Source organism: Schistocerca americana, chromosome 2 (genome assembly GCF_021461395.2).
Source record: "Schistocerca americana isolate TAMUIC-IGC-003095 chromosome 2, iqSchAmer2.1, whole genome shotgun sequence".
Taxonomy (NCBI): domain Eukaryota; kingdom Metazoa; phylum Arthropoda; class Insecta; order Orthoptera; family Acrididae; genus Schistocerca; species Schistocerca americana.
The window spans coordinates 798,823,060-798,848,486 of NC_060120.1; the positions used below are offsets into that span (position 1 = coordinate 798,823,060).

The 25,427-nt window shown below is 38.7% G+C and overlaps 1 protein-coding gene across 1 annotated transcript in view; it reads right to left on the minus strand.

Moving 5' to 3' along the window:
- LOC124594445 (dynein regulatory complex protein 1) overlaps nt 1-25,427 on the minus strand; it is a 326,671-nt gene that overhangs the window by 108,747 nt on the left and 192,497 nt on the right. The window contains exon 9 of the mRNA XM_047132821.1: nt 1,397-1,599. Coding sequence (XP_046988777.1) covers nt 1,397-1,599 — 203 coding nt within the window. The remainder of the gene's footprint in view (nt 1-1,396; nt 1,600-25,427) is intronic.

Here is a 25,427-nt window from a genome sequence, read left to right on the forward strand (position 1 = left end):
TGGGCGCGGACCACAGAGGAAGTGCCTGCAGCCGTTGGTGGAGGGGGAAGGCCATAGGCATAAATACTGGACCAGGTCCACTCGAGGAGCAGTCTCAGGTCACACCTGATGAAGGTCTTGAGCTACGTGACCGAAATATCGTGCAAGTACGACGCTGATATCCGGCAGAACACCCGACAACCCAAGATGTCATTAGATCGCCGGGAAAGCCTGAAGAGTTACACAATATAGCTACTATCATACCTCACATACTGATCTTGAGCATCAGATGAGAAGTTCTAAACTGACTGTTTTACAGTAGGATTGTGTATGTGTATAAATTATCATACACAGGAAAAAAATGAATAAAATAAATAAAATGATTTATAAACTAATTTATTTGTTCAACATTCGGCACAAAATCAAAAGTATGATCCATGGAACATATGATTAACTAACTAACTAACTAAAGATTTGTCACCATGAGATGGCTTGAATTTTGAAATAGATGACTGAAATAAAGATGTCAAGTTACACATATTATTGTTGTTTCTTCCAATTTCATAGTGAAAATATTACTAGATGAAAGCAGCACATGCTATTTGCAGAAAAGTGTCCAACATACAAGGAAAAAGTGTCTGCATTACCAAACTATAATTTATGGATTTCCATCATGCTGGACTAATTGGATACAGCAACTTGTGTTAACCAGTCTGATATAGAAGCACCAAAAGTTGCAAGGGGCACTTTTTATTTAATTGATGACTAGTTTCTGGTTACCTGAATGTGTTTTCAGATCATCCAATCAAAAAAAAAAAAAAAAAACAGTATTTTCCAGAATAGCATAAAAACCATGTCAAGGTTATACATACACATGGCACAGTCTGGTTTAACAATGAACAGTGGCAGAGCTAGATGTTTACTCTGTCATTGTCCATGGTGAAACTTGACTTTGCTACAGAAATATGTATACATGCATAATCTTGGCACATTTTATACATTATTTCAGAAAGCACTGTTTTGTCTGTCTGGATTACTTGAAAATGGCTTCAGGAAACCTGAAACTAGTCATCAATCAAATAAAAAGTGAATCTTTCACCTGTGACTGTTTCTTTATCGAAAAAACTGTAAAGATTTTTAAGTAGTTAATTGAATAATTTCTCTTTCTGTCAAATATTGCATTATGTATGATATGAACTGTAACTATGAATAAAACAAGTTGCTCAGAAAATCTGCAGGCATGAAAACTGTATAAATTACCATAAAGGAAGTAGTACATTAATTACAGGAAAATTCTACACAGATGAGAATAAAATAATGTTTGGATATGGTCACATGTATGTGCCAAGTGCAGAACATAATTTATTGTAGCATATAATTTATTGTGTATATGTCAGAATTTAACAATCATACTTACACTGAACACATTATCAAGCTTTACTAATGTCTTCCCATCTTTTCTGTGTAGAAATAGTAATTTATTCAAGCATTCTTCAATCAAAAACTGAGACTCATCTGCAATTTTCTGTAGAATATGCTTGAGTAACATATTGGTATTATCATCAGAAGTGTCAATATCAGAGTGTATCTTCTTTTGTACATCAGCACCCGTACATTCCACTGAAATAAGACACACTCTCCCCTTGAGTTTTAAATACAGGAAATAGTATTTAAGAGACATTCAATAACAGCATATTCAATAATAGCATCATGGAAATAGCTATTTCCTGAAAGAAAAAGTACGTTATAAAGTATAAAATGGCCTTAATGTTAGTTTAATGCATACTTATACACAGTATTTTGCCATTTTTGATGCAAATATTGAACAGAGCACAGTTTAGTACTGTGAAAAACATGTGTGATAATGCCAGATTACAATTAATTCTTTAAATTTTTTTAGTTAGTTCACACTGTATTTGCACAACTGTACTGCTTCGAGAATTTCTGCATAAATTCTAGAACCACTCGACCTTCTACCATCTCGCACACATGATATTTTAAGAAAATAAGTGTGAGAGAATGTACATACTGCACAACACGTTTGTGTGTGCAGGCTGGAAAGGAGTCACGAGCACAGGGTAGACACGATGGTCAAACAGCATCAACAAGTGTTTGACACTCGCACCACAGAAGCAGTATTGGAAGAACAAGGAGTGTTTATGTATCTAATGGTGTTTTATATTGTTGACTATTGTAACGAGATAAAAGAAGGACAGTTGAAAAATTGTTAATTATATTTCATGTGTTGGGCTTGCTAGGAGCAAGACCTGTTCATAAATTATGTGGTTGTAAAAACTATGTTATTGCAGATATATTTCATCGAGTCTAACGTGAGATGAATCAGCTGACTTATAAACATTCGAATATTGCATTATTCTTTGGAGAAGAAGGTTTTGCAGATCAACGGAGCTGCCAATTCAGAGAAGAAGATCGGCTGTGCAGATCAAGTAAGTCAATCGATGTGAGAGAGGTGTGAATTTTGCTTACAATCCAATGTCACACCACTTCTTATCACCACACATTATTAGACAACCTATGTCTCTTTGATAATGGAATAGTCCATAATTAGATGGATTGCAGCTGCTGACTATAGTAAATTGTGAGACATCATATTCTACATGTGTTTAATTGTTCATTCAACAGTTCTTTAGTACCAAAGGCATCAGCAGTAGGTGACAGCAACATTGCAGTGTCTAGAGCTTAAAGTTCTTGCATTAAAATCTCAGTTATTAACTGCCACAGTGCTCGCACTGAAGTCCCAGAACTCAAGTCTCTCCTAGAAATTGTTCCAAAAATTGACAGCTGGTTGAAATACAAAGTACAAAATAGGGAAATTTTCAAAATATGTATATAGGAAGATAGATTAGACTCCCTTAGTTGGGGGAATATTTACAGTGACAAACAGAAACATTACATCTAGTAACTCCAAAATGAATCCAACTGCAAAATAATATGAACAGTAATTGGTGTTAGTGGCCACAAGATTCAGACACATTGGCTGTGTGAATGTTACAACAGTTTAGACTTTGTATTGAATACCAACACTGTTTGCCTTTCATCAGATACTACAATTCAATTCTTCACACTCAAATGTCAGCAAATAAAACCCAGAAATGAAGAAATACACCTCAGAATACTATCTATGACACATAAAATTTTATACTGTTCAATATATATTCTCATGAATTGAAAAATGAAAGAAACTAGACTGAAGTACAGTAATTAAAACCATGTTTGCAAACAGTTACACATCTAAAGGTGATAGCTTGAGATGCAGTCTAATTCAAGCTAATATCTAATTCATTTTGACAATGAGCACATCTTGTATTAAAAAAATAATAATAAATTTAAAAAAACAAAAATAAAAAAATCAACCAAACTACTTAAGAATACATAATCTGACAAAATATTGAACTTCAAACTTGAGCATATTTAAAAAGTTATTGCCTTATGATACATTATATCTCATTGAAAAACTTAGAAAATGGAGTAAAGCACAATGTATTTTAGATAATGTCAGAACTGTTGGACTGGGATAACATTTAAGTGTTGAATACAGAAATTGCACCTTGAATCAGAATTTCAAAAAACATTTAATTCATAGAAATACTACTACCAATACCATGCTTGGATTTTTGTAATGCTGGAAAAACAGCAAAACTTTAAATGTCATACTGAGAGAAATGTCCACTCCAAATTGTAGCTTCGTCTTTAAGAGTATCAACAACAACCACCTAGATCAAGTTTCTTGAACAATTGAGAAGACAAGGGCAAATTATAAAATATAATCATTTTGAAAAAGTAAGAATATTACATTAAAGTAACCAACAGCTGTTTCAACAACTATTAGTAATCTGCGTAAAGAAGTCGGAATGTAAAAATTCTGTCAGTTTTAGAAAAGCATGAAACGTTTATCACATAAAATAGGAGGTAGTTAGTTGCCAGATGTGTTAGAGGAAAGAAAAGGAGATGTTGTATCGTTGCACATTGCTGGTGCTTATGTTGCAGTTTATGCTGTTTGAATGTATATGTGGAACAAGAAGCACCAAGAAACAAAGGAGATGATGGAAACTAGAATGTGTCTAAGTTTACTGCAGTTAAAAAAAATCCTTTATGTAAATTCCCGAAAAACTGCAACTGTGAAACTCGAGATATTAATTACGCAGTTTTGACTTTTACTTGTCCACTAAGCCAAAAGTTAAGTATGTTATCCTCCCTCATTTTCTTGACAAAAATGGAGTTTGTAGTTCTTAGACCTAAGAGGAGATCAACATATTTATTAATATCCTAAACGTGTTTGTGTTGTGATGCGATCCTCAGTCCAGAGACTGGATTAATGCAGCTCTCCACACTACCCTATCCTGTGCTAGCTTCTTCATCTTGAAGTACCTACTGCAACCTACATCCTTCTCAATCTGCTTAGTGTATTCATCTCTTGGTATCCCTCTATGATTTTTACCCTCCATGCTGCCCTCCAATACTAAATTGGATGCCTCAGAACATGTCCTACCATCCTATCCCTTCTTCTAGTCAAGTTGTGCCACAAATTCCTCTTCTCCCCAATTCTATTTAGTACCTCCTCATTAGTTACATGGTCTGTCCATCTATATTCAGCATTATCAGTAGCACCACATATTGAAAGCCTCTATTCTCTTCTTGTCTAAAGTATTTATTGTCCATTTTTCACTTCCATACATGGCCACACTCCATACAAATACTTTCAAAAAAGACTTGTGATGTTCGACTGCTTTATTTTATCATTGATTGTCCTTGGTGTCTATGTACTGAATTGTGATACTGGCTGAAAAATGGGGTCTGAAATTCAACACTGATTACTTTCAATGATGTAGCCGACAAGTGCACAGTTGTGTTTCACAGTTCTTTACTTTCACTGTTTCACAATCCCCAATTATTACACAGTTATATGGCCAGTGGACTATTGTTTAACTTTCAATAAGCCTACTTAATAGTTTGCAGGAAAAATCCGCATACTGCTACAATAGTTTACTGTTGAACACCTACTAGCAGTAACAACCTAACCACACAGTACATAATCTTTCAAATAAATTTAACAGACACTGTCACTGTTTTAACACATGGCCTATTTTTGTTACACTTATTGTATGGTTAAGTTGAGGCATTGTTGTCATTCTAACCAACACAAGCTTCTTGTGTGATACTCAGCTGTGGACTGACTGTCTCGTGACCAAAAATTGGGCCCTTACATATCCTCACAATAATAACTGTTTGGAGTTAAATTTACAGAAATTACAATTAAAACTTAACTCCTTCAATTAATTGAATACACTGAAAAATTGATTCTTTTTAACAGTTTCCTCTACTACATGAGCTAGGTCGAATTATTTTTTTAAATCATGAAATTAACAAATATCGTTACACAAACAATACTTTTGACAAAACTGTTAATTTCTTTGGAATTAATTAAGGGCTGGCTTTGCTAACACGTTTTCGAATAGAGCCAAATAGATCCTTTAAAAATACTATTAGTCATTCCTACAAATGTTTATATTCAGCAAAAAATTTATATTTGTTTATAAGTCAACAATAGAATTTATGTTACAAAACAATTACTGATTTCATCCTATAGCAAAAAATACTAACTAGGCATAGTCATAATAAATTAGAAAATCAATTACATGCATAAAACTAACCACAAAACTAGATCTGGTGTTATATTCATTAAAACTGAGATCCAACCTTTCTCATTTTAAAAAATGCGGATCATACTTATATATGTTAATGGTAATAAGTTAAAAGTGAAAAAAAATACAAATTTAAGGAGGCAGATGGCAAAACAAGAGGGAAAGTAAAAATATCCCAGCTTGCTTCATCACAGACTAACTGACACTTAAATCTATACTGAATGTTAACAAATTCCTCTTCTTCAGAAACGCTTTCCTTGCCATTGCCAGTCTACATTTTACATCCTCTCTATTTTGACCATCATCAGTTATTTTGCTCCCCAAATAGTAAAACTCACCTACTACTTTAAGTGTCTCATTTCCTAATCTAATACCCACAGCATCACCTGATTTAATTAGACTACATTCCCTTATCCTCATTTTGCTTTTGTTGATGTTCATCTTGTATCCTCTCAAGAACTGTCCATTCTGTTCAACTGCACTTCCAGGTCCTGTGCTGTCTCTGACAGAATTACAATGTCATTGGCAAACCTCAAAGTTTTTATTTCTTCTCCATGGATTTTAATTCCTACTCCAAATTTTTCTTTTGTTTCCTTTACTGCTTGCTCAGTATACAGGTTGAATAACATTGGGGATATGTTACAACCCTGTCTCACTCCCTTCCCAACCACTGCTTCCCTTTCATGTCCCTCAACTCTTATAACTGCCATCTGGTTTCTGTACAAATTGTAAATAGCCTTTCCCTTCCTGTATTTGACCCCTGCCATCTTCAGAATTTGAAAGACAAACTGCAAACATCTAGTTCAGGTCTGAGAAATGCAGAACAATTAAGCTTAAAATTAGAAGCTGATACAAACTATGGTGTAGGTGAACACATGACAAGTAAAGTAATAAGAGACCACAAAAATGGCTCTGAGCACTATGGCACTTAACATCTATGGTCATCAGTCCCCTAGAACTTAGAACTACTTAAACCTAACTAACCTAAGGACACCACACAACACCCAGTCATCACGAGACAGAGAAAATCCCTGACCCCGCCGGGAATCGAACCCGGGAACCCAGGCGTGGGAAGCGAGAACGCAAACCACAAAGACACCCCTTTGTTTACTGGTATCATTTGGTGAATATTGTGAAAACAAAGACGAGTACTTATAAATGAGGCTGCAGTGAAATTGACAGAAGTTATTAATAATGCACCCATCTGTAAGAAGGGTTTTGTGTGAAGTCTACAATCATTCCTAAAATAAGATGTTGGTCAAAGGAAATGTTAGGATGTTTTGGTCTTATGTAAAGTCATTGAATGGAGCCAAAGTTTCCATTCCATCTCACATGACTCAGTTATTGGACTAGAGGTGGCAGACAGAAAGCAGAAATATTAAATTACATGTCTAAAAAGGTATTTATACATGAAGATTCCACTATAACTTTGTTTGACCACTGCACTGACTCATAAGTGAGAGGTGTTGATATAAGCACTTATTGTATTGTTGGGGGTGGGGACTAAAAGTGAAAAAGCCATAAGGCCTGTAAGGAATTTCAGTTAGGATTTACACTGAATACACTCCAACATTAATTTATTTCCTAAAGCCGTCAGCACATGGTCCGTGCTTCTCGTCAGCATTGAGCATGGCAAGATAAAGAGTGATGCTAAATGCAAAGAAACAATGTGAGTTTTGCATACAGTACATATGTCTCAATGTGGTACGTGCGATCACAGCATGCTCCAGTGGCAGGTGATGGCTGTATCTGACTCGCAAATCACACTGTTTACAAAATGGACGGGTTGTAAAATTCCTATACCAGCTCTATTAAAATGCTCATTTCCTCCATTGGCCATATGCTAGTCATGTTGTTTTGTCTGTAGTGAACATGAATAAAAACAACAATACCCATGAACATGCTGTAAGGCAAGAACGAAAGTACCATGTCCAGTCAGTAAGGACTCTGGCTTACAAAAGTTCTATTACAAATAGGTAGATACAAATTTATAACAGTGTTCCACATAGCATAAAAGTTATTTCATCGATCTCCATTTTTAGAAAACCCTTATTTGACCACTGTTCCTCATCAGTAACAGAATCTTTACAACATCTAAAACATGAAACCTAAAGCAAGAAAGTTCAAAATATCTTAGCAAGTAGTACAAGCTGTCTTGCATTAGCCAATCAAACAAATGCTCTCAGAAAGAGCATATTCATATTTACAGAACACTGAATATTATAGAATATACTTTTATTAAACTAATAGGAAAGTATCAAAACCTACTAGAAAATACAAAGGTCAGTAAAAAAAAATGGATCAACTGAGATGTGAACTAGCAAAACACCTGGTGTCTTATTATTCTATGATGCTAATCATTGCACTACAGAAATCATTACTGCTTCACTCTCATACTTTGTCCTTACCTTCTTCTGAAAGCTTTAATCATAGATATGTTATGAATGTTATTAACTGACATTTAGTTATAGCTAACTTTACTAAGAACAATGCATTTTTGATGGCTCCTCAATGTGATGTCATCTTCAAATAGCATACAATTACAATATGCAAGCTACAATAGTTCTTTAACCAAGAATACAGGGTTTCCCTTCATTTTATTACATAAAAGCACACAATTAACAATATGTCTTCAAAAGGTCCTCAGTTTGCTGGTCCTAAGAAAAGCCATGTACATGTATGGGCTTCAAATGCAAGCCATTATGACAACTCTGCACTGAAGGGAGATGGTTGGTATAGAACATATGTGGCCATCATCCATTTCAATGGTCTACATTCAAACAGGTGTTTAGAATATCTGACGTGATAGATATTGCTCTGTACATTCAGAAAGACTCTCCAACATGCTTTTTCCATGCTACAGCATCAGAAACTAAGCACACCCAACCCTCGAATGCATGGCCGATGTGCCAACAGCTTCACTCATAGTTATTGAGAAGTCCTTATGTAGTGAATAGTCCAGAGAATGGATGGGCAGAATTACAGATCAACCATGTGACACAAGGCTGTTGAAGATTCTACCCCAAAACTAAGTAGAAATTTATAGCATTCTTGGAGGAAAAGATCTCTCAAAGAATCAGCATCAGCATTCAAATTTGATATATTGCTAACAGCAGATGAAGGTGAAAGAATTGATTTCATCTTCCTAGATTTCCAAAAGTTGTCTGGCATCATACTGTATTGTCAACTGCTAACTAAAATATGAGTGTGCAGAGTATATTCAAAGATATGTGGCTGGCTTGATGAAACTTTAACTAACAGAACCCCATAAGTTACAATGGATGGCAAATGATTAAAGTAACTTATCTGATTCTTCCCCCCATGAACCATGGACCTTACCGTTGGTGGGGAGGCTTGCGTGCCTCAGCGATACAGATAGCTGTACCGTAGGTGCAACCACAATGGAGGGATATCTGTTGAGAGGCCAGACAAACATGTGGTTCCTGAAGAGGGGCAGCAGCCTTTTCAGTAGTTGCAAGGGCAACAGTCTGGATGATTAACTGATCTGGCCTTGTAACAATAACCAAAATGGCCTTGCTGTGCTGGTACTGAGAACGGCTGAAAGCAAGGGGAAACTACAGCCATAATATTTCCCGAGGGCATGCAGGTTTGCTGTATGATTAAATGATGATGGCGTCCTCTTGGGTAAAATATTCCGGAGGTAAAATAGTCCCCCATTTGGATCTCCAGGCGGGGACTACTCAGGAGGATGTCTTTATCAGGAGAAAGAAAACTGGCGTTCTACGGATCAGAGCGTGGAATGTCAGAATCCCATAATCGGGCAGGTAGGTTAGAAAATTTAAAAAGGGAAATGGATAGGTTGAAGTTAGATATAGTGGGAATTAGTGAAGTTCGCTGGCAGGAGGAACAAGACTTCTGGTCAGGTGACTACAGGGTTATAAACACAAAATCAAATAAGGGTAATGCAGGAGTAGGTTTAATAATTAATAGGAAAATAGGAATGCGGGTAAGCTACTACAAACAGCATAGTGAACGCATTATTGTGCCCGAGATAGATACGAAGCCCACACCTACTACAGTAGTACAAGTTTATATGCCAACTAGCGCTGCAGATGACGAGGAAATTGAAGAAATGTATGATGAAATAAAAGAAATTATTCAAGTAGTGAAGGGAGACGAAAATTTAATAGTCATGGGTGACTGGAATTCGAATGTAGGAAAAGGGAGAGAAGGAAACATAGTCGGTGAATATGGACTGGGGCTAAGAAATGAAAGAGGAAGCCGCCTGGTAGAATTTTGCACAGAGCACAACATAATCATAGCTAACACTTGGTTTGAGAATCATGAAAGAAGGTTGTATACATGGAAGAACCCTGGAGATACTAAAAGGTATCAGATAGATTATATAATGGTAAGACAGAGGTTTAGGAACCAGGTTTTAAATTGTAAGACATTTCCAGGGGCAGATGTGGACTCTGACCACAATCTATTAGTTATGACCTGTAGATTAAAACTGAAGAAACTGCAAAAAGGTGGGAATTTAAGGAGATGGGACCTGGATAAACTGAAAGAACCAGAGGTGGTACAGAGTTTCAGGGAGAGCATAAGGGAGCAATTGACAGGAATGGGGGAAAGAAATACAGTAGAAGAAGAATGGGTAGCTTTGAGGGATGAAGCAGTGAAGGCAGCAGAGGATCAAGTAGGTAAAAAGACGAGGGCTAGTAGAAATCCTTGGGTAACAGAAGAAATATTGAATTTAATTGATGAAAGGAGAAAATATAAAAATGCAGTAAATGAAGTAGGCAAAAAGGAATACAAACATCTCAAAAATGAGATCGACAGGAAGTGCAAAATGGCTAAGCAGGGATGGCTAGAGGACAAATGTAAGGATGTAGAGGTTTATCTCACTAGGGGTAAGATAGATACTGCCTACAGGAAAATTAAAGAGACCTTTGGAGATAAGAGAACCACTTGTATGAGCATCAAGAGCTCAGATGGTAACACAGTTCTAAGCAAAGAAGGGAAAGCAGAAAGGTGGAAGGAGTATACAGAGGGTTTATACAAGGGTGATGCACTTGAGGACAATATTATGGAAATGGAAGAGGATGTAGATGAAGATGAAATGGGAGATACGATACTGCGTGAAGAGTTTGACAGAGCACTGAAAGACCTGAGTCGAAACAAAGCCCCCGGAGTAGACAACATTCCATTGGAACTACTGACGGCCTTGGGAGAGCCAGTCCTGACAAAACTCTAAAAATCTGGTGAGCAAGATGTATGAAACAGGCAAAATACCCTCAGACTTCAAGAAGAATATAATAATTCCAATGCCAAAGAAAGCAGGTGTTGACAGATGTGAAAATTACCGAACTATCAGTTTAATAAGTCACAGCTGCAAAATACTAACACGAATTCTTTACAGACGAATGGAAAAACTAGTAGAAGCCAACCTCGGGGGAAGAGCAGTTTGGATTCCGTAGAAATACTGGAACACGTGAGGCAATACTGACCTTACGACTTATCTTAGAAGAAAGATTAAGGAAAGGCAAATCTACATTTCTAGCATTTGTAGACTTAGAGAAAGCTTTTGACAATGTTGACTGGAATACTCTCTTTCAAATTCTAAAGGTGGCAGGGGTAAAATACAGGGAGCGAAAGGCTATTTACAATTTGTACAGAAACCAGATGGCAGTTATAAGAGTCGAGGGACATGAAAGGGAAGCAGTGGTTGGGAAGGGAGTAAGACAGGGTTGTAGCCTATCCCCGATGTTGTTCAATCTGTATATTGAGCAAGCAGTAAAGGTAACAAAAGAAAAAGTTGGAGTAGGTATTAAAATCCATGGAGAAGAAATAAAAACTTTGAGGTTCACCGATGACATTGTAATTCTGTCAGAGACAGCAAAGGACTTGGAAGAGCAGTAGAATGGAATGGACAGTGTCTTGAAAGGAGGATATAAGATGAACATCAACAAAAGCAAAACGAGGATAATGGAATGTAGTCGAATTAAGTCAGGTGATGCTGAGGGAATTAGATTAGGAAATGAGACACTTAAAGTAGTAAAGGAGTTTTGCTATTTGGGGAGCAAAATAACTGATGATGGTCGAAGTAGAGAGGATATAAAATGTAGACTGGCAACGGGAAGGAAAGCTTTTCTGAAGAAGAGAAATTTGTTAACATTGAGTATAGATTTAAGTGTCAGGAAGTCATTTCTGAAAGTATTTGTATGGAGTGTAGCCATGTTTGGAAGTGAAACATGGACGATAAATAGTTTGGACAAGAAGAGAATAGAAGCTTTCGAAATGTGGTGCTACAGAAGAATGCTGAAGATTAGATGGGTAGATCACATAACTAATGAGGAAGTATTGAATAGGATTGGGGAGAAGAGAAGTTTGTGGCATAACTTGACCAGAAGACGGGATCGGTTGGTAGGACATGTTCTGAGGCATGAAGGGATCACCAATTTAGTATTGGAGGGCAGCGTGGAGGGTAAAAATCGTAGAGGGAGACCAAGAGATGAATACACTAAGCAGATTCAGAAGGATGTAGATTGCAGTAGGTACTGGGGGATGAAGAAGCTTGCACAGGATAGAGTAGCATGGAGAGCTGCATCAAACTAGTCTCAGGACTGAAGACCACAACAACAACAACAACTATCTGAATACAAGCTTAGTGGTGAACATCTGGAGCATGTTATATAATTTAAGCTGTTAGTGATAATAAACTAAGTGATCTAAATGGCACAAACATATAAAATCAGCATTAAGAGAGATTAATGGATGAACTGGATTTGTTGCATGAGTTATGGGAGAGTTCATTCCATCTGCAAAGGAAATTATATATCAGAGTCAAACAAATGTCTTACATAAATGTCATTAGTTAGACAGCAATACTGTTCATTATCTGTTACTACTGTTCATAAATGGTATTTTAAAAAAAAAAATTGCATATTGGGAGAGTGTAATTCAGGAAAACAGGCATGGTTTTGATACTCCAGGCAGAAAAAAACTGACACCAACCATTGTTTTGCAACCACCTAAAAAATAACGCCACTAATTTACATTATTTTCATGTAATATAAAAGAGCATTTTGCATGTCTGAGAAATGACACTGCCTTAAGATATTCTTTTTCACCAGCTGCATATATCTATCTACTTTTCTCATTGTTGGAATACAAGGATGAGAAAAGAAAATAAGGAGAGATCAAGAAATAAAAAAAGTAACATGTGCTTCTATAACAATAGTTAAAGCCCAGAGTTATATTCCATATACAAACCTTCTCACAAATCTTTCAGAAAATTATATAAAATTATGGTCCTGTATAAAATACATCCATATATCATAAGTTTCTAACCAATCAACTTCTGAGGTGTTATGTATTACTCCCAAACTCCTTGAGGACACTGGGTGCAGTGGCTGATTGGGACTAGGTGAATCAATTCAAATTGAAGGTATTCATCTGGCACTGACAACCTACCCTGATGCCAAGCCAGCCTGGCTTCATTACTAAATAGTACTGAATTTATCATGTTGTCTGTTTTGGATATTAAAACTAACATTGCAAACTATGTCAGCGATACACAAAGCAAAATTCAGGAAAATGAAGACAATACAAAAGGATGACAATGATGCTAGTATCCACTGCATTATATGCTGTGCTAAAAGAGGTAGAAAATTTGTGAGGTAAGTGACACATGGCTTCATGTGAGGTAGAATTTTGTATTTCTGATCACTGTAATGTTTTAGACAGCAACCAACAACTGCAAGGGAATGAGATCTATCTTTTTGAAGTGCGACTGCGCTTTGCTGTAATGATTACATAAAAGAAACATTGTAATTGAGCTATGTGTCACTGTAAATGACCAGATAGCATTGTTATCCTACTGATGATGGGCACAGTACAAAGATGATGATATCTGTCTTGTAGACAGTCAGAAAATAGTCAACAGATGTACTGTATCATGCATACAGTAAATGTGTTACTTATTTAAAATATGTTCATTATTTTACATCCTGAGCATCAAATTATTTGAAAAATAATCAAAGTGAGAGAACAAATAAATGTACACCGTCCAGTCACATTAATGTGACCATATGTCAAAATCCTGAATGACATCTTCAGCAGCATGGAGATATGTGGGAAGAGAGTCATTGTGGTCTGGAAGGTACCGACAGGGATGTGGAGCCATAGCAACTCTAATACCGTGGCTAGCTGCACTGGATTTCTCGGTTGAGGATCCATGGTGGTAACAGCCAAATCGACTTTATCTCACAGATTCTCAATTGAGTTTATATCTAGGGATTTCAGTGGCCAGAAGGGTATAGTAAACTCATCCTGATGTTCTTTGAACCATGCGTGCACACTGCAAGCTGAGTAACATGTTGCACTGTGCTGTTGGTAGATACCACTGTGCCCAGGAAAAACAAACTGCATCTAGGGGTGGGCATGGTCCCCAAGGATAGAAGCATACTTGTGTTGACCTATTGTGCCTTCCAGACTGATGAGATCACCCATGGAACACCACAAAAACATTCTACAGGCCATAACACTCCTTCCTCTGCCCTGAACCCTTCTCATTATTGTTGAAGGTAATTGCTTTCAGATCTTTCATCTCATAGACAGCAATGGTCATCCGTCATCACTAAGTGGATGTCTAGTTGTGATGCTGGTGTGAAAATTCTAGACTTCATTACCAATGAACAGAAGTCAGCATGGGTGCATGTACCAGGCATCTGCTGTGGAGGCCCATAGGGAGATTTTTGATGAACAATTATTGGGGAACACTATTGGTAGCTCCTTGGTCACCTGGGTGGTCAGCTGCTCAACAGTTGCACATCTCTGCAGCCATCATTCACTCCTGTCACCTATGGTGTGTGGTGCACCACGGTTGCCTCGGCACTGGTTTTGGATAGCAACATTTTTCCTTGCACGGTATACTTTTTCCACAGAAGCATGCAATTAGTTTACAAATTTAGCTGTTTCAGAAATGGGTTCACCCTAGGCTCATAAGCAAATGGGTCAGGCCCCTTTGGATGTCAGATAAATTGCTCCATATTCGCATTACGACAATGACTGCACTATTTTCCACATCCCACTGTCATACTTTATGTGTTCTCCACTGCTAGTGCTACCACTTATTGTTTGTGAGTAGTTATTGCACATTGATGTTAAACATAGGCAGTGGCATTTTAATGCGACTGGACCATGTATTTAAGCACATACTGTTTTCGGCAATATTAATTCAAACTCATCATACCACAATTAAGTATAGTCATCTGTGACTTGATAATTAAAAATACCTTCCTAAAGTGAAGAACATGAATCTGCTGTTTATGAAAAAATACTTTAAACATGAAATGAAAAAAAATACTTTTACAATTTATTTTACATTTTTGCTATAAAAAAGAAACGGAATATATTTGAACTCATGTGAAGTCTGATGCAATTAAAATACAATCTGACTTACAACCAGAGCATAAACTGCAAAGTACACCACATTGTGATGACCATGAGATGAAATGATAAAGGAAGCAGGAGAGAATTGTGCAAGAAAATAAAACCAAATCATTGGTACAAGAGTGAGACATTCCATTTTTAGTGGATATTGAGAAATCTTCACATTCACAGGAATTCTATTTATTGCCCCAGTTCAGAAACACATGGCGAAACTTCATCAAAATGGTATTGTGAATACCACAAGAGTGATACCTCCCTGATGTTAATGTACATTGTTAACTGTTGTAGTTGACAGAATAAGGGAAAAACAAACCAATAATAACAATAATAATAATAATCCTGGTTCCGTAGATAAATGTAATTAAAACTATTAATCAAATATGAATGTGAAAATAATATGAATGATGAAGAAATAAAATATGATAATAAAGAGCTATGAAGGGAATTAAAAATGATAATCAATAATAAAAAAACACCAGTAAGGAGTTAAAAAGTGAAATTAAAATCTCTTGTCAAATGGAAGTGCAGTTTGGACTTGAACTAAACTGATGAGCTCAGTTTCTGTACTTGTGAATGTCAGGAACAAAAGGATCAGTTACAGAGAGATAGCAAACAAAGAACAGAATATCTAACTAAATTCAAAGTTCAGTTCTCTTAATACATTACTCATAATAACGACAATTTCTGAGAAGAAATCTACAACAACAGAGATGTTTTTAGAAGAGAATTTATTGAATCTGTTGCAAAAGTAATGTAATAATTTAATGAAACTGTTGAGAAAATAATGTAACAGTTAAAAAAGAAGCAGGACAAGTGCTTTTCAGTTTTTGAAGACAAAACAGGAATTGATAAAAATGAACTCTAATCTCTAAAACTGCTGGTCAAGGCAAAGACAAAATAATCAGTGAACTAAAAAGTGAAGAAAATTGAGACTTTTTGCAGTATCTGGTAAAAGGTGTACCAGGGGATGAAGAACTATCCAGCGATGTAGAAAAAGCTGACAGAGAACCTACTTGTAATACCAGAGATAGACGGGATGTATTTCAAATGAGATAGAGTAGCCTTATGGCTAACTTTTATGTGGGGTTTAAGACAAAGGATACTGCTCACCTACTAATATTTGTGAGAACATTCACAGATGCATGGCCCTTTTCTTTGGAATATAAACAGAAATTAAGTTTTGATACTAGTCAGTTACAGATAGAAACAAGGAGGTAATGCAACTCTTTTTATAAATTTCCTTTACTTTATGTCTGTGGTCACAAATTTTTTGTCATCAGACTACTGGTTTCGGTCTATAATGAGCATCTTCAGATCTGTACCATCACTACTGGCATCAAGAAGATCTTTGTGATATACATTCCAATCAGAATTGAGAATTTTTTTTTATATCAACATCTGGTTGCTGTCAACTCCCTGTCCTTTGTACAATGTGGGCATTATTACCATTTACAAGTGAGACAAGTTCTGTGGCTTTCCCATGGATGTTACTGTAGTTAACCAGTACTCATTAACAATTCCTTCTTTTGATATGACATGACTAATGCTATCCTCTGTAATTAATGCAGAAGATCTTTTTCCTCTCTGAAATCAGAATGTTATTTATTGAGAATGTGGATGGAATACTCCATCCTAAAACAAACACATATGCAAGCCCCAAGTTGTCTGCTACCCTAGTAGCCACTTTCTGTGTGTAGTATATGAACCATGTAGTAAGAGGAGTTCTAAAATTCTCCACCCGACAGCAGAAGTCAAAAAATTCACAGCCACGAAAGATCGTAACAGAATCATCTGAGCCTCTGGCTTGCAATTTCCACTTGGCCCAAAATCAGAGGATTGTGATCCGTTCTGGGAGAAATGCAGCAAAACACTACCTCAGCTTGTCCCAGCCTTTCAGGAAGACTGGCCCAGTCATAACAGAAAATGAGTCCTCCACTGGCTTACATGTACTTTCATTGCAATGGTCAATACCTCAAACCATTTTTAAGGTTTAAGAGACAGCTTTATATCTACTACCCACTTTTGCTTCCAGCCAGAAGTTTTCAACTCTGCCTCTTTTTGCCATTCACACTCAAATGAATGCAGACTAATGAGGTAAAGCATACCCAAAGGCTATCAGAGATTTCACACACAGGCGTAGGCACCAGAAGTGCCACAGCATTTGCTTCAGGTGCCTAAACATGAATTACTCGACACTTGTCATTTGGGCAATTGAAGTTAATATAGCAGCTACTCTTTATCCAAAGGTTTATTTAATTTCACTACACATGGCATCTATCTTTTCTGCAGCCAGGATGCTTTTGCAGCTTTACATTTCTCATTGGTTGTTTCAACTTATCCAGGTCCCATCCATCCATCCATAATCTTAATTTCCAGCCTTTCGACAATTTCTTCAGCTGTAATCTACATTTCATAACTAATAAACTATGGCCACAGCCTACATCTGCTTCTAGAAATGTTTTGTATTTTAAAATCTGATCTCTACATCTGCTGTTAATTCTGCATAACCACTTTTTTCTATCAGTCTTAAGAATAAATAATTGAATTTAGTGGCTAGTGCAACTTGAAGCAAGTATCCTTCTGATCCCAGAAAATGGACCTCAATTTTTATTAGTGATAGAATGTTTCCTTTTTATAGCACTCCAGATTCTTGTTTGCCGGTTTCAGTGAATTTCTACTTTTTAATATTTTTCATGCACAAAGTATGCTTTAAGTGAGTGTTTTTTAAATCTACAGATACTGAGCAGCTGTTGGAGAAACGAAATATAATTAGTGCAACTTTCCATATGTACACAAAGACAATATAAAATTAGAAATACAATTCAAACATTTAAATCCAAGTTTCCATTATCTGAAAGAGAATATAATATAGAAAGAAGTTTGTAGTGGTGTCACTCGATGTCACTAAGAAAACAACATTATTGTTGACTGCTACTACCCACTCACAGTCATCCCCAGGGGGCATGGCAGAGTGCGATGGCAGTAAGGGCAGACATCAAGGAAGACAGACTCTGGAAGGAAGAATGCCATAGGACCACATGCTGCATGAAAACAGCAGCAGCATATGCAATGGTCAGCACAGGACACAGCCAGATTGATGCAGACATCATCAAGCTGGGCTAGCAGGTTGTGCCTTTGTATTGGTGTCCACAAGAAGACAGCAGCTCATAGTCAGGACACATTTGTGATTGGGAAGCTGGAATAGTCGTCAGAGTTTGGACAACTATATTACGGTGTTGCAGTGTGTGTCAGGATAGGTGCAGTTCACTTCATTGACTTTGTTGTTGTATGAAAGCACAGCAAGTCCATGATGAATTTGATTATGCCAAAAACTGTTAATAATTTTACATGGCATGGTCATAGTGGCATAGAGTGTAACATTTTTTGTTGTGAAATTGTAAATATGGTGAGGCCCTTGTTTGATGACAGTGAACTACAATAATGATTGTGTCTTTTGTTCATCTGTATTTTCTCATATTGTGTCTTTGCTTATCTGCTTTTTCTTAAGCAATATGAAAAAAATATACGAAATTTTTGAGGAATTGGCTACAAAACTGTTTGTAACATAGAATTTAATACTTTCAGAGTGACAGCAGAGATGGAATTCTTCTGACACAGGGAGGAGAAGGTTTCAGTTTAATTCTGATGTAAATGTAATGCTATATATAATGCATTGTAAGCCAAATATGAGACTAGTTCACTATCTTTCTGTGCATGGACCGAAATTCTACATACCTTGATAGACCTGGTAAGAGCACAATGACCAGTTATGACACATGAACTCGGCACACCATAACATATTCTATGGTAATGTCCCCTAGTTGAAGACATAGCAAGGGCTGCTAGACAGGCATTATGAGATTAAGTTGCTTATGACATAATTAGAATAAAAGGGGACTCTAACACCTTAAACTTTATAGCTGATGCTGTCTCAGAAAAGGCAAGGCATAACTATAGCTGACAGACCCCACGGCAGAGACAAGCAAGGCCTGTATGGAGTGCTAGGTGACAAGAGAGAACCCCAGTAGCACTACAGTCACTTGATCCAGTAGTGAAAGAGTGAAGGGAAGTGGCCACAGCATACTTTTCAAGACTGAAAGAATAAGTGAAATATGAGAAATCAACTCATATCTGTTGCCATGATACCTGGAGGCAACAAACTATCACTGGACCCAACATGTTGGCTGATCTAGTAGGGCACATAGAGGGAAATTAGATAAAATAGTTAATTGTTTTTGCGTGTATATATATATATATATATATATATATATATATATATATATATATATATATATATATATATATGTGTGTGTGTGTGTGTGTGTGTGTGTGTGTGTAAAAATACAAAGATGAGGTGACTTACCGAACAAAAGCGCTGGCAGGTCGATAGACACACAAACAAACACAAACATACACACAAAATTCAAGCTTTCGCAACAAACTGTTGCCTCATCAGGAAAGAGGGAAGGAGAGGGGAAGACGAAAGGAAATGGGTTTTAAGGGAGAGGGTAAGGAGTCATTCCAATCCCGGGAGCGGAAAGACTTACCTTAGGGGGAAAAAAGGACAGGTATACACTCGCACACACGCACATATCCATCCACACATACAGACACAAGCAGACATATTTAGTCATAGTCTTTAAATATGTCTGCTTGTGTCTGTTTTCACCTTCTCCTTTTTACCGTAATCTGCTATACTATTTTATCCCGCCTTTATATATACTCAATAATACGTAACCCACTTCCAAACCATAACCAAAAAAAAATATTTTTTTTGCCGCTTTCAGCACTACCGCCGCTATAATATCCACCGTTTCTAGTTCACAAACAGCTCCTTTCACCTTTTAAACAACCATTTCGGCCAGTTCTAATAACTTTCGCTTTATTTCCATTTCCGTTTTTCCCACATCACTGATCATTTTTAGCCGCTTCCCACAGGTTTTAACGCCATTATTTCTTCGTCAGACAATTGTTAGCCTCATTTTCATAATCTGCCACCACAATACCACTCCATTTAATATACTACACGCAGTTTTTTCGAAATTTTCCCGAATTTCTCCGTCCTTTAACGTGTTTTGGTGGCAACACAACCACCTAACCTTTATGCACATCGTTGTCTACCAACCCAAGTCCAACATAGCCCATCTGTAACCAACACCTTTTCGCCTTTTTTCATTCCAGATCTCCAGTTTCTTTCCGGTTCACCTTTATCTCTCCCCATATATTTTTATTTTCATTTTCATTTCACCTCATGTTACACTTTCCACCTTCTAATACCATGTCACCCTCACAACACCCCCACAATGACCCCATTAAGTTTTATTTACATTCCCTCCGCAAACATGCCTTCGCCCTAGCCAGATTACGCTCGCATATTTTATTTTCTCAGGCTTGTCTGACATTTGGCATTACCCCCAAAGGCCTCACACTCAAAGTTCCCATCTCTGGCTGCAACCCTTCCTTCCATCAGTCCCTATACCAGTTCCAAACTGAACAATCCATTGCCCTCACCCACCTAATCCTTCACCTACACATCAACTCAGCCAATGAACACACCCGTCAACTCCTATCCTTAATAAAAGTCCTTAATCTTTCCTCTCCCACATCCACACCGGCTGTTCAGAGCATCCTCCTACAGGCCAACCGTAAATTAGAACAGCATGCCACCCTCCACCTCAAAAAACTATCCAATCTCCTGGTTTCCCACCTCCGGAAAGGCAACTCACTCACCCTTCACAACCTTTCCAGCAAATCTCAACCTCCTCTCACTGCACACAAACCCAGTCTCTCCCATCTACTCAATCTCCCACTTCCAGCTCCACTCCCTCCAAAACCTCAAAATTCCGATCAACACAATCTGGAACCACAACACCCTAATTCAGTAGTTAACCTTTCCTCCAAACCTCTCTCCCAATCCGAAACCTCTGTCCTATCCAAAGGCCTCACCTTCAGCCCCACTCCCAGATTCAACCAAACAGCCCTCGTCAAAGATTTACTGTCCTACACTCGTACTCTCTGCTGGAAGTATCACTTTGCCACAAAGAAAAATGATCCTAATCCTACTCCTAATGATCCGACTCCTCAAGACACCATCCAAATTGAACCCTGCCTGGAACAGTTCCGTCCTCCGTCACAGCGGGACCCACCTCCTCTTCCTCAAAATCACCCTCTCCAAACCTTCCAGGAATTTCTGACTTCCAGCCTTGCATCTCAATCCTTCTTAAAAAACCTTAATCCTACACCCAACATCACCACTGCTGAAGCCCAGGCTATCCGTGATCTGAAGGCTGACCGATCCATCGTCATTCTTCCGGCGGACAAGGGTTCCACGACCGTGGTACTTGATCGTCGGGAGTATGTGGCTGAGGGACTGCGTCAGCTTTCAGACAACACCACATACAAAGTTTGCCAAGGTAACCCCATTCCCGATGTCCAGGCGGAGCTTCAAGGAATCCTCAGAACCTTAGGCCCCCTGCAAAACCTTTCACCTGACTCCATCAACCTCCTGACCCCACCGACACCCCGCACCCCTACCTTCTACCTTCTTCCTAAAATCCACAAACCCAATCATCCCGGCCGCCCCATTGTAGCTGGTTACCAAGCCCCCACAGAACGTCTCTCTGCCTACGTAGATCAACACCTTCAACCCATTACATGCAGTCTCCCATCCTTCATCAAGGACACCAACCACTTCCTTGAACGCCTGGAATCCTTACCCAATCTGTTACCCCCGGAAACCATCCTTGTAACCATTGATGCCACGTCCTTATACACAAATATTCCGCACGTCCAGGGCCTCGCTGCGATGGAGCATTTCCTTTCACGCTGATCACCTGCCACCCTACCTAAAACCTCTTTCCTCATCACCTTAGCCAGCATCATCCTGACCCACAACTTCTTCACTTTTGAGGGCCAGACATACCAACAATTAAAGGGAACAGCCATGGGCACCAGGATGGCCCCCTCGTACGCCAACCTATTCATGGGTCGCTTAGAGGAAGCCTTCTTGGTTACCCAAGTCTGCCAACCCAAAGTTTGGTACAGATTTATTGATGACATCTTCATGATCTGGACTCACAGTGAAGAAGAACTCGAGAATTTCCTCTCCAACCTCAACTCCTTTGGTTCCATCAGTTTCACCTGGTCCTACTCCAAATCCCATGCCACTTTACTTGACGTTGACCTCCACCTGTCCAATGGCCAACTTCACACGTCCGTCCACATCAAACCCACCAACAAGCAACAGTACCTCCATTATGACAGCTGCCACCCATTCCACATCAAACGGTCCCTTCCCTACAGCCTAGGTCTTCGTGGCAAACGAATCTGCTCCAGTCCGGAATCCCTGAATCATTACACCAACAACCTGAAAACAGCTTTCGCATCCCGCAACTACCCTCCCGACCTGGTACAGAAGCAAATAACCAGAGCCACTTCCTCGTCCCCTCGAACCCAGAATCCCCCACAGAAGAACCACAAAAGTGCCCCACTTGTGACAGGATACTTTCCGGGACTGGACCAGACTCTGAATGTGGCTCTCCAGCAGGGATACGACTTCCTCAAATCCTGCCCTGAAATGAGATCCATCCTTCATGAAATCCTCCCCACTCCACCAAGAGTGTCTTTCTGCCGTCCACCTAACCTTCGTAACCTGTTAGTTCATCCCTATGAAATCCCCAAACCACCTTCCCTACCCTCTGGCTCCTATCCTTGTAACCGCCCCCGATGCAAAACCTGTCCCATGCACCCTCCCACCACCACCTACTCCAGTCCTGTAACCCGGAAGGTGTACACGATCAGAGGCAGAGCCACGTGTGAAAGCACCCACGTGATTTACCAACTGACCTGCCTACACTGTGATGCATTCTATGTGGGAATGACCAGCAACAAACTGTCCATTCGCATGAATGGACACAGGCAGACAGTGTTTGTTGGCAATGAGGATCACCCTGTGGCTAAACATGCCTTGGTGCACAGCCAGCACATCTTGGCACAGTGTTACACCGTCCGGGTTATCTGGATACTTCCCACCAACACCAACCTATCCGAACTCCGGAGATGGGAACTTGCCCTTCAGTATATCCTCTCTTCTCGTCATCCGCCAGGCCTCAATCTCCGCTAATTTCAAGTTGCCGCCACTCATACCTCACCTGTCTTTCAACAACTTCTTTGCCTCTACACTTCTGCCTCGACTGACATCTCTGCCCAAACTCTTTGTCTTTAAATATGTCTGCTTGTGTCTGTATGTGTGGATGGATATGTGCGTGTGTGCTAGTGTATATCTGTCCTTTTTCCCCCTAAGGTAAGTCTTTCCGCTCCCGGAATTGGAATGACTCCTTACCCTCTCCCTTAAAACCCACTTCCTTTCGTCTTCCCCTCTCCTTCCCTCTTTCCTGATGAGGCAACAGTTTGTTGCGAAAGCTTGAATTTTGTGTGTATGTTTGTGTTTGTTTGTGTATCTATCGACCTGCCAGCGCTTTTGTTCGGTAAGTCACCTCATCTTTGTTTTTATATATAATTTTTCCCACGTGGAATGTTTCCTTCCATTATATTATTATCATTTTCTTGGTTTTAAATAGTGCCTCATTACACTGGTTGCTGTTCTTATAGTGTTTGTAATACTTGTTTTTAATTGTAGTTGGGTGGTTGTCATTCCCTCTTTTTTGGTAGGTGTGGCAGCTGGTTTGAAGGGCTGGTCTGTGCCATGAAATTGCATGACAACATTTCTCGCCCTCTCTGCTGGTCATGCATGGTTTAGGCACACAAGTCTCACCCCAGAGGGCATGTGCGGAAGCGAGTTCACAGAGGGAGCACTGACTTGAAGCATGTTCTGGCTGCATGACACAGCAGAGGTGCACTCTATAGCACAGTCAGTAAACAGTGGCATTGACTTGCTACAGTACCTGAGGCCATTATGGACAGCAGCTGACACATTTTGGGGTAGTGTCTGGTCCTTGTATGGGGCACTTGTCACACTTGTTTTGTTCAGGGAATCTGGTCCACAGAGTCATTGTGCAATGCAGATTTCAGTAAGAAGCTTAAGTCAACAGTAAGGAATCATCTTGAGACAGTGCCATAGGGCATTGTGCATCAATGGTGGACTAGTTATGGAGTGGTGTCAGTGCCTTGTTGAGATGCTAGTCAGACTTGCTTACCATTGGCATGATTGGCCAAGGCATTGGTTGCAGTCACACACGTGAGGCATGGAATAGTGGGCTGATATTACATGGCAGCCAACAATCAAGACTAACCCTGAAGAGGAGACCATTGTGGAGCCAAGAGTACTGCGGAAACAGGAGCAGTGTATTGCAACATTGATCATGGGGAAAGGCCAACTGTAATGCAGACATCATCATGCTGTGGCAGCAGACGGCATCTTCAATTTGGTGTCCAGGAGGAGACTGCAGCAGCTTGTAGTCAGTGATAACCAATGGCGGAGAAGTTGGTTACAGCAAGACAGTGCAGGGCACAAAGTGACACAAGCTTTTGCGAGGCCTCTTTGCTATGGGAAACATGGATAGCTGTCAGTGTTTGGCCAAATAGATTACAGTGCGGTGGTGTGCAACAGGATAGGTGAAGTTGGCACTATCAAGTGTTTTGTATAGTATGGCCATGGTGACAAATAATGTTACTGAATGGTGGGCTCCATGTGGTTCCCAAGTTGTGCAGTGACCGTAAACCATAAAATTACCAAATAAGCAGCAACCAGTTGCAAAATCATGTTTCCTTTATTTACTTTTGCAAATCGATTTCAACTCATTAACAGCCATCATTGGTGCTACAAATACAAAAATAAAAATAAAAATAATTAATAACAGTGACCAAATGAATAAATGTACACAAAGCAACATAAAACCAATTAAATGGAATAGATGCATTAAACTATTTAAAATGCAGATAGAAATTTACCTTTCAATGAAAATGTGCCCTGAGTAATAACACTGTCTTAAGCAGAGGTCAAACATAAAGTGATACATTGAGAATTGACTATGACAACGAGAAACCATAAGGGGGGCGCTGCAAAGCAGACCCATCCTCTATGCGAAAAGATACAGCTAAAATAAAAATGAAAAGAACAAATGATATACAAAGTGAGGTAAAATACTGAAATATTTACAAAAATGGATATATTGACAAAGATTTTGTCAACCACATAGTACAGTTATATATGCCAAGAAGCGATTGTACAAATTAGTGAAAAAGCAACAAACGTAGGTGAAAGGCACACCATAGAAAAAATTTTTAAAAGTTTTAAAATAATTCATCATATTATCAAAGAGCAAATGTTAATCACAATGCCAAAACGTAAAACGGTGTTGGTATCCATCTAGCATACATTTAATGATATTCAGGAAGATCGGATTTTTT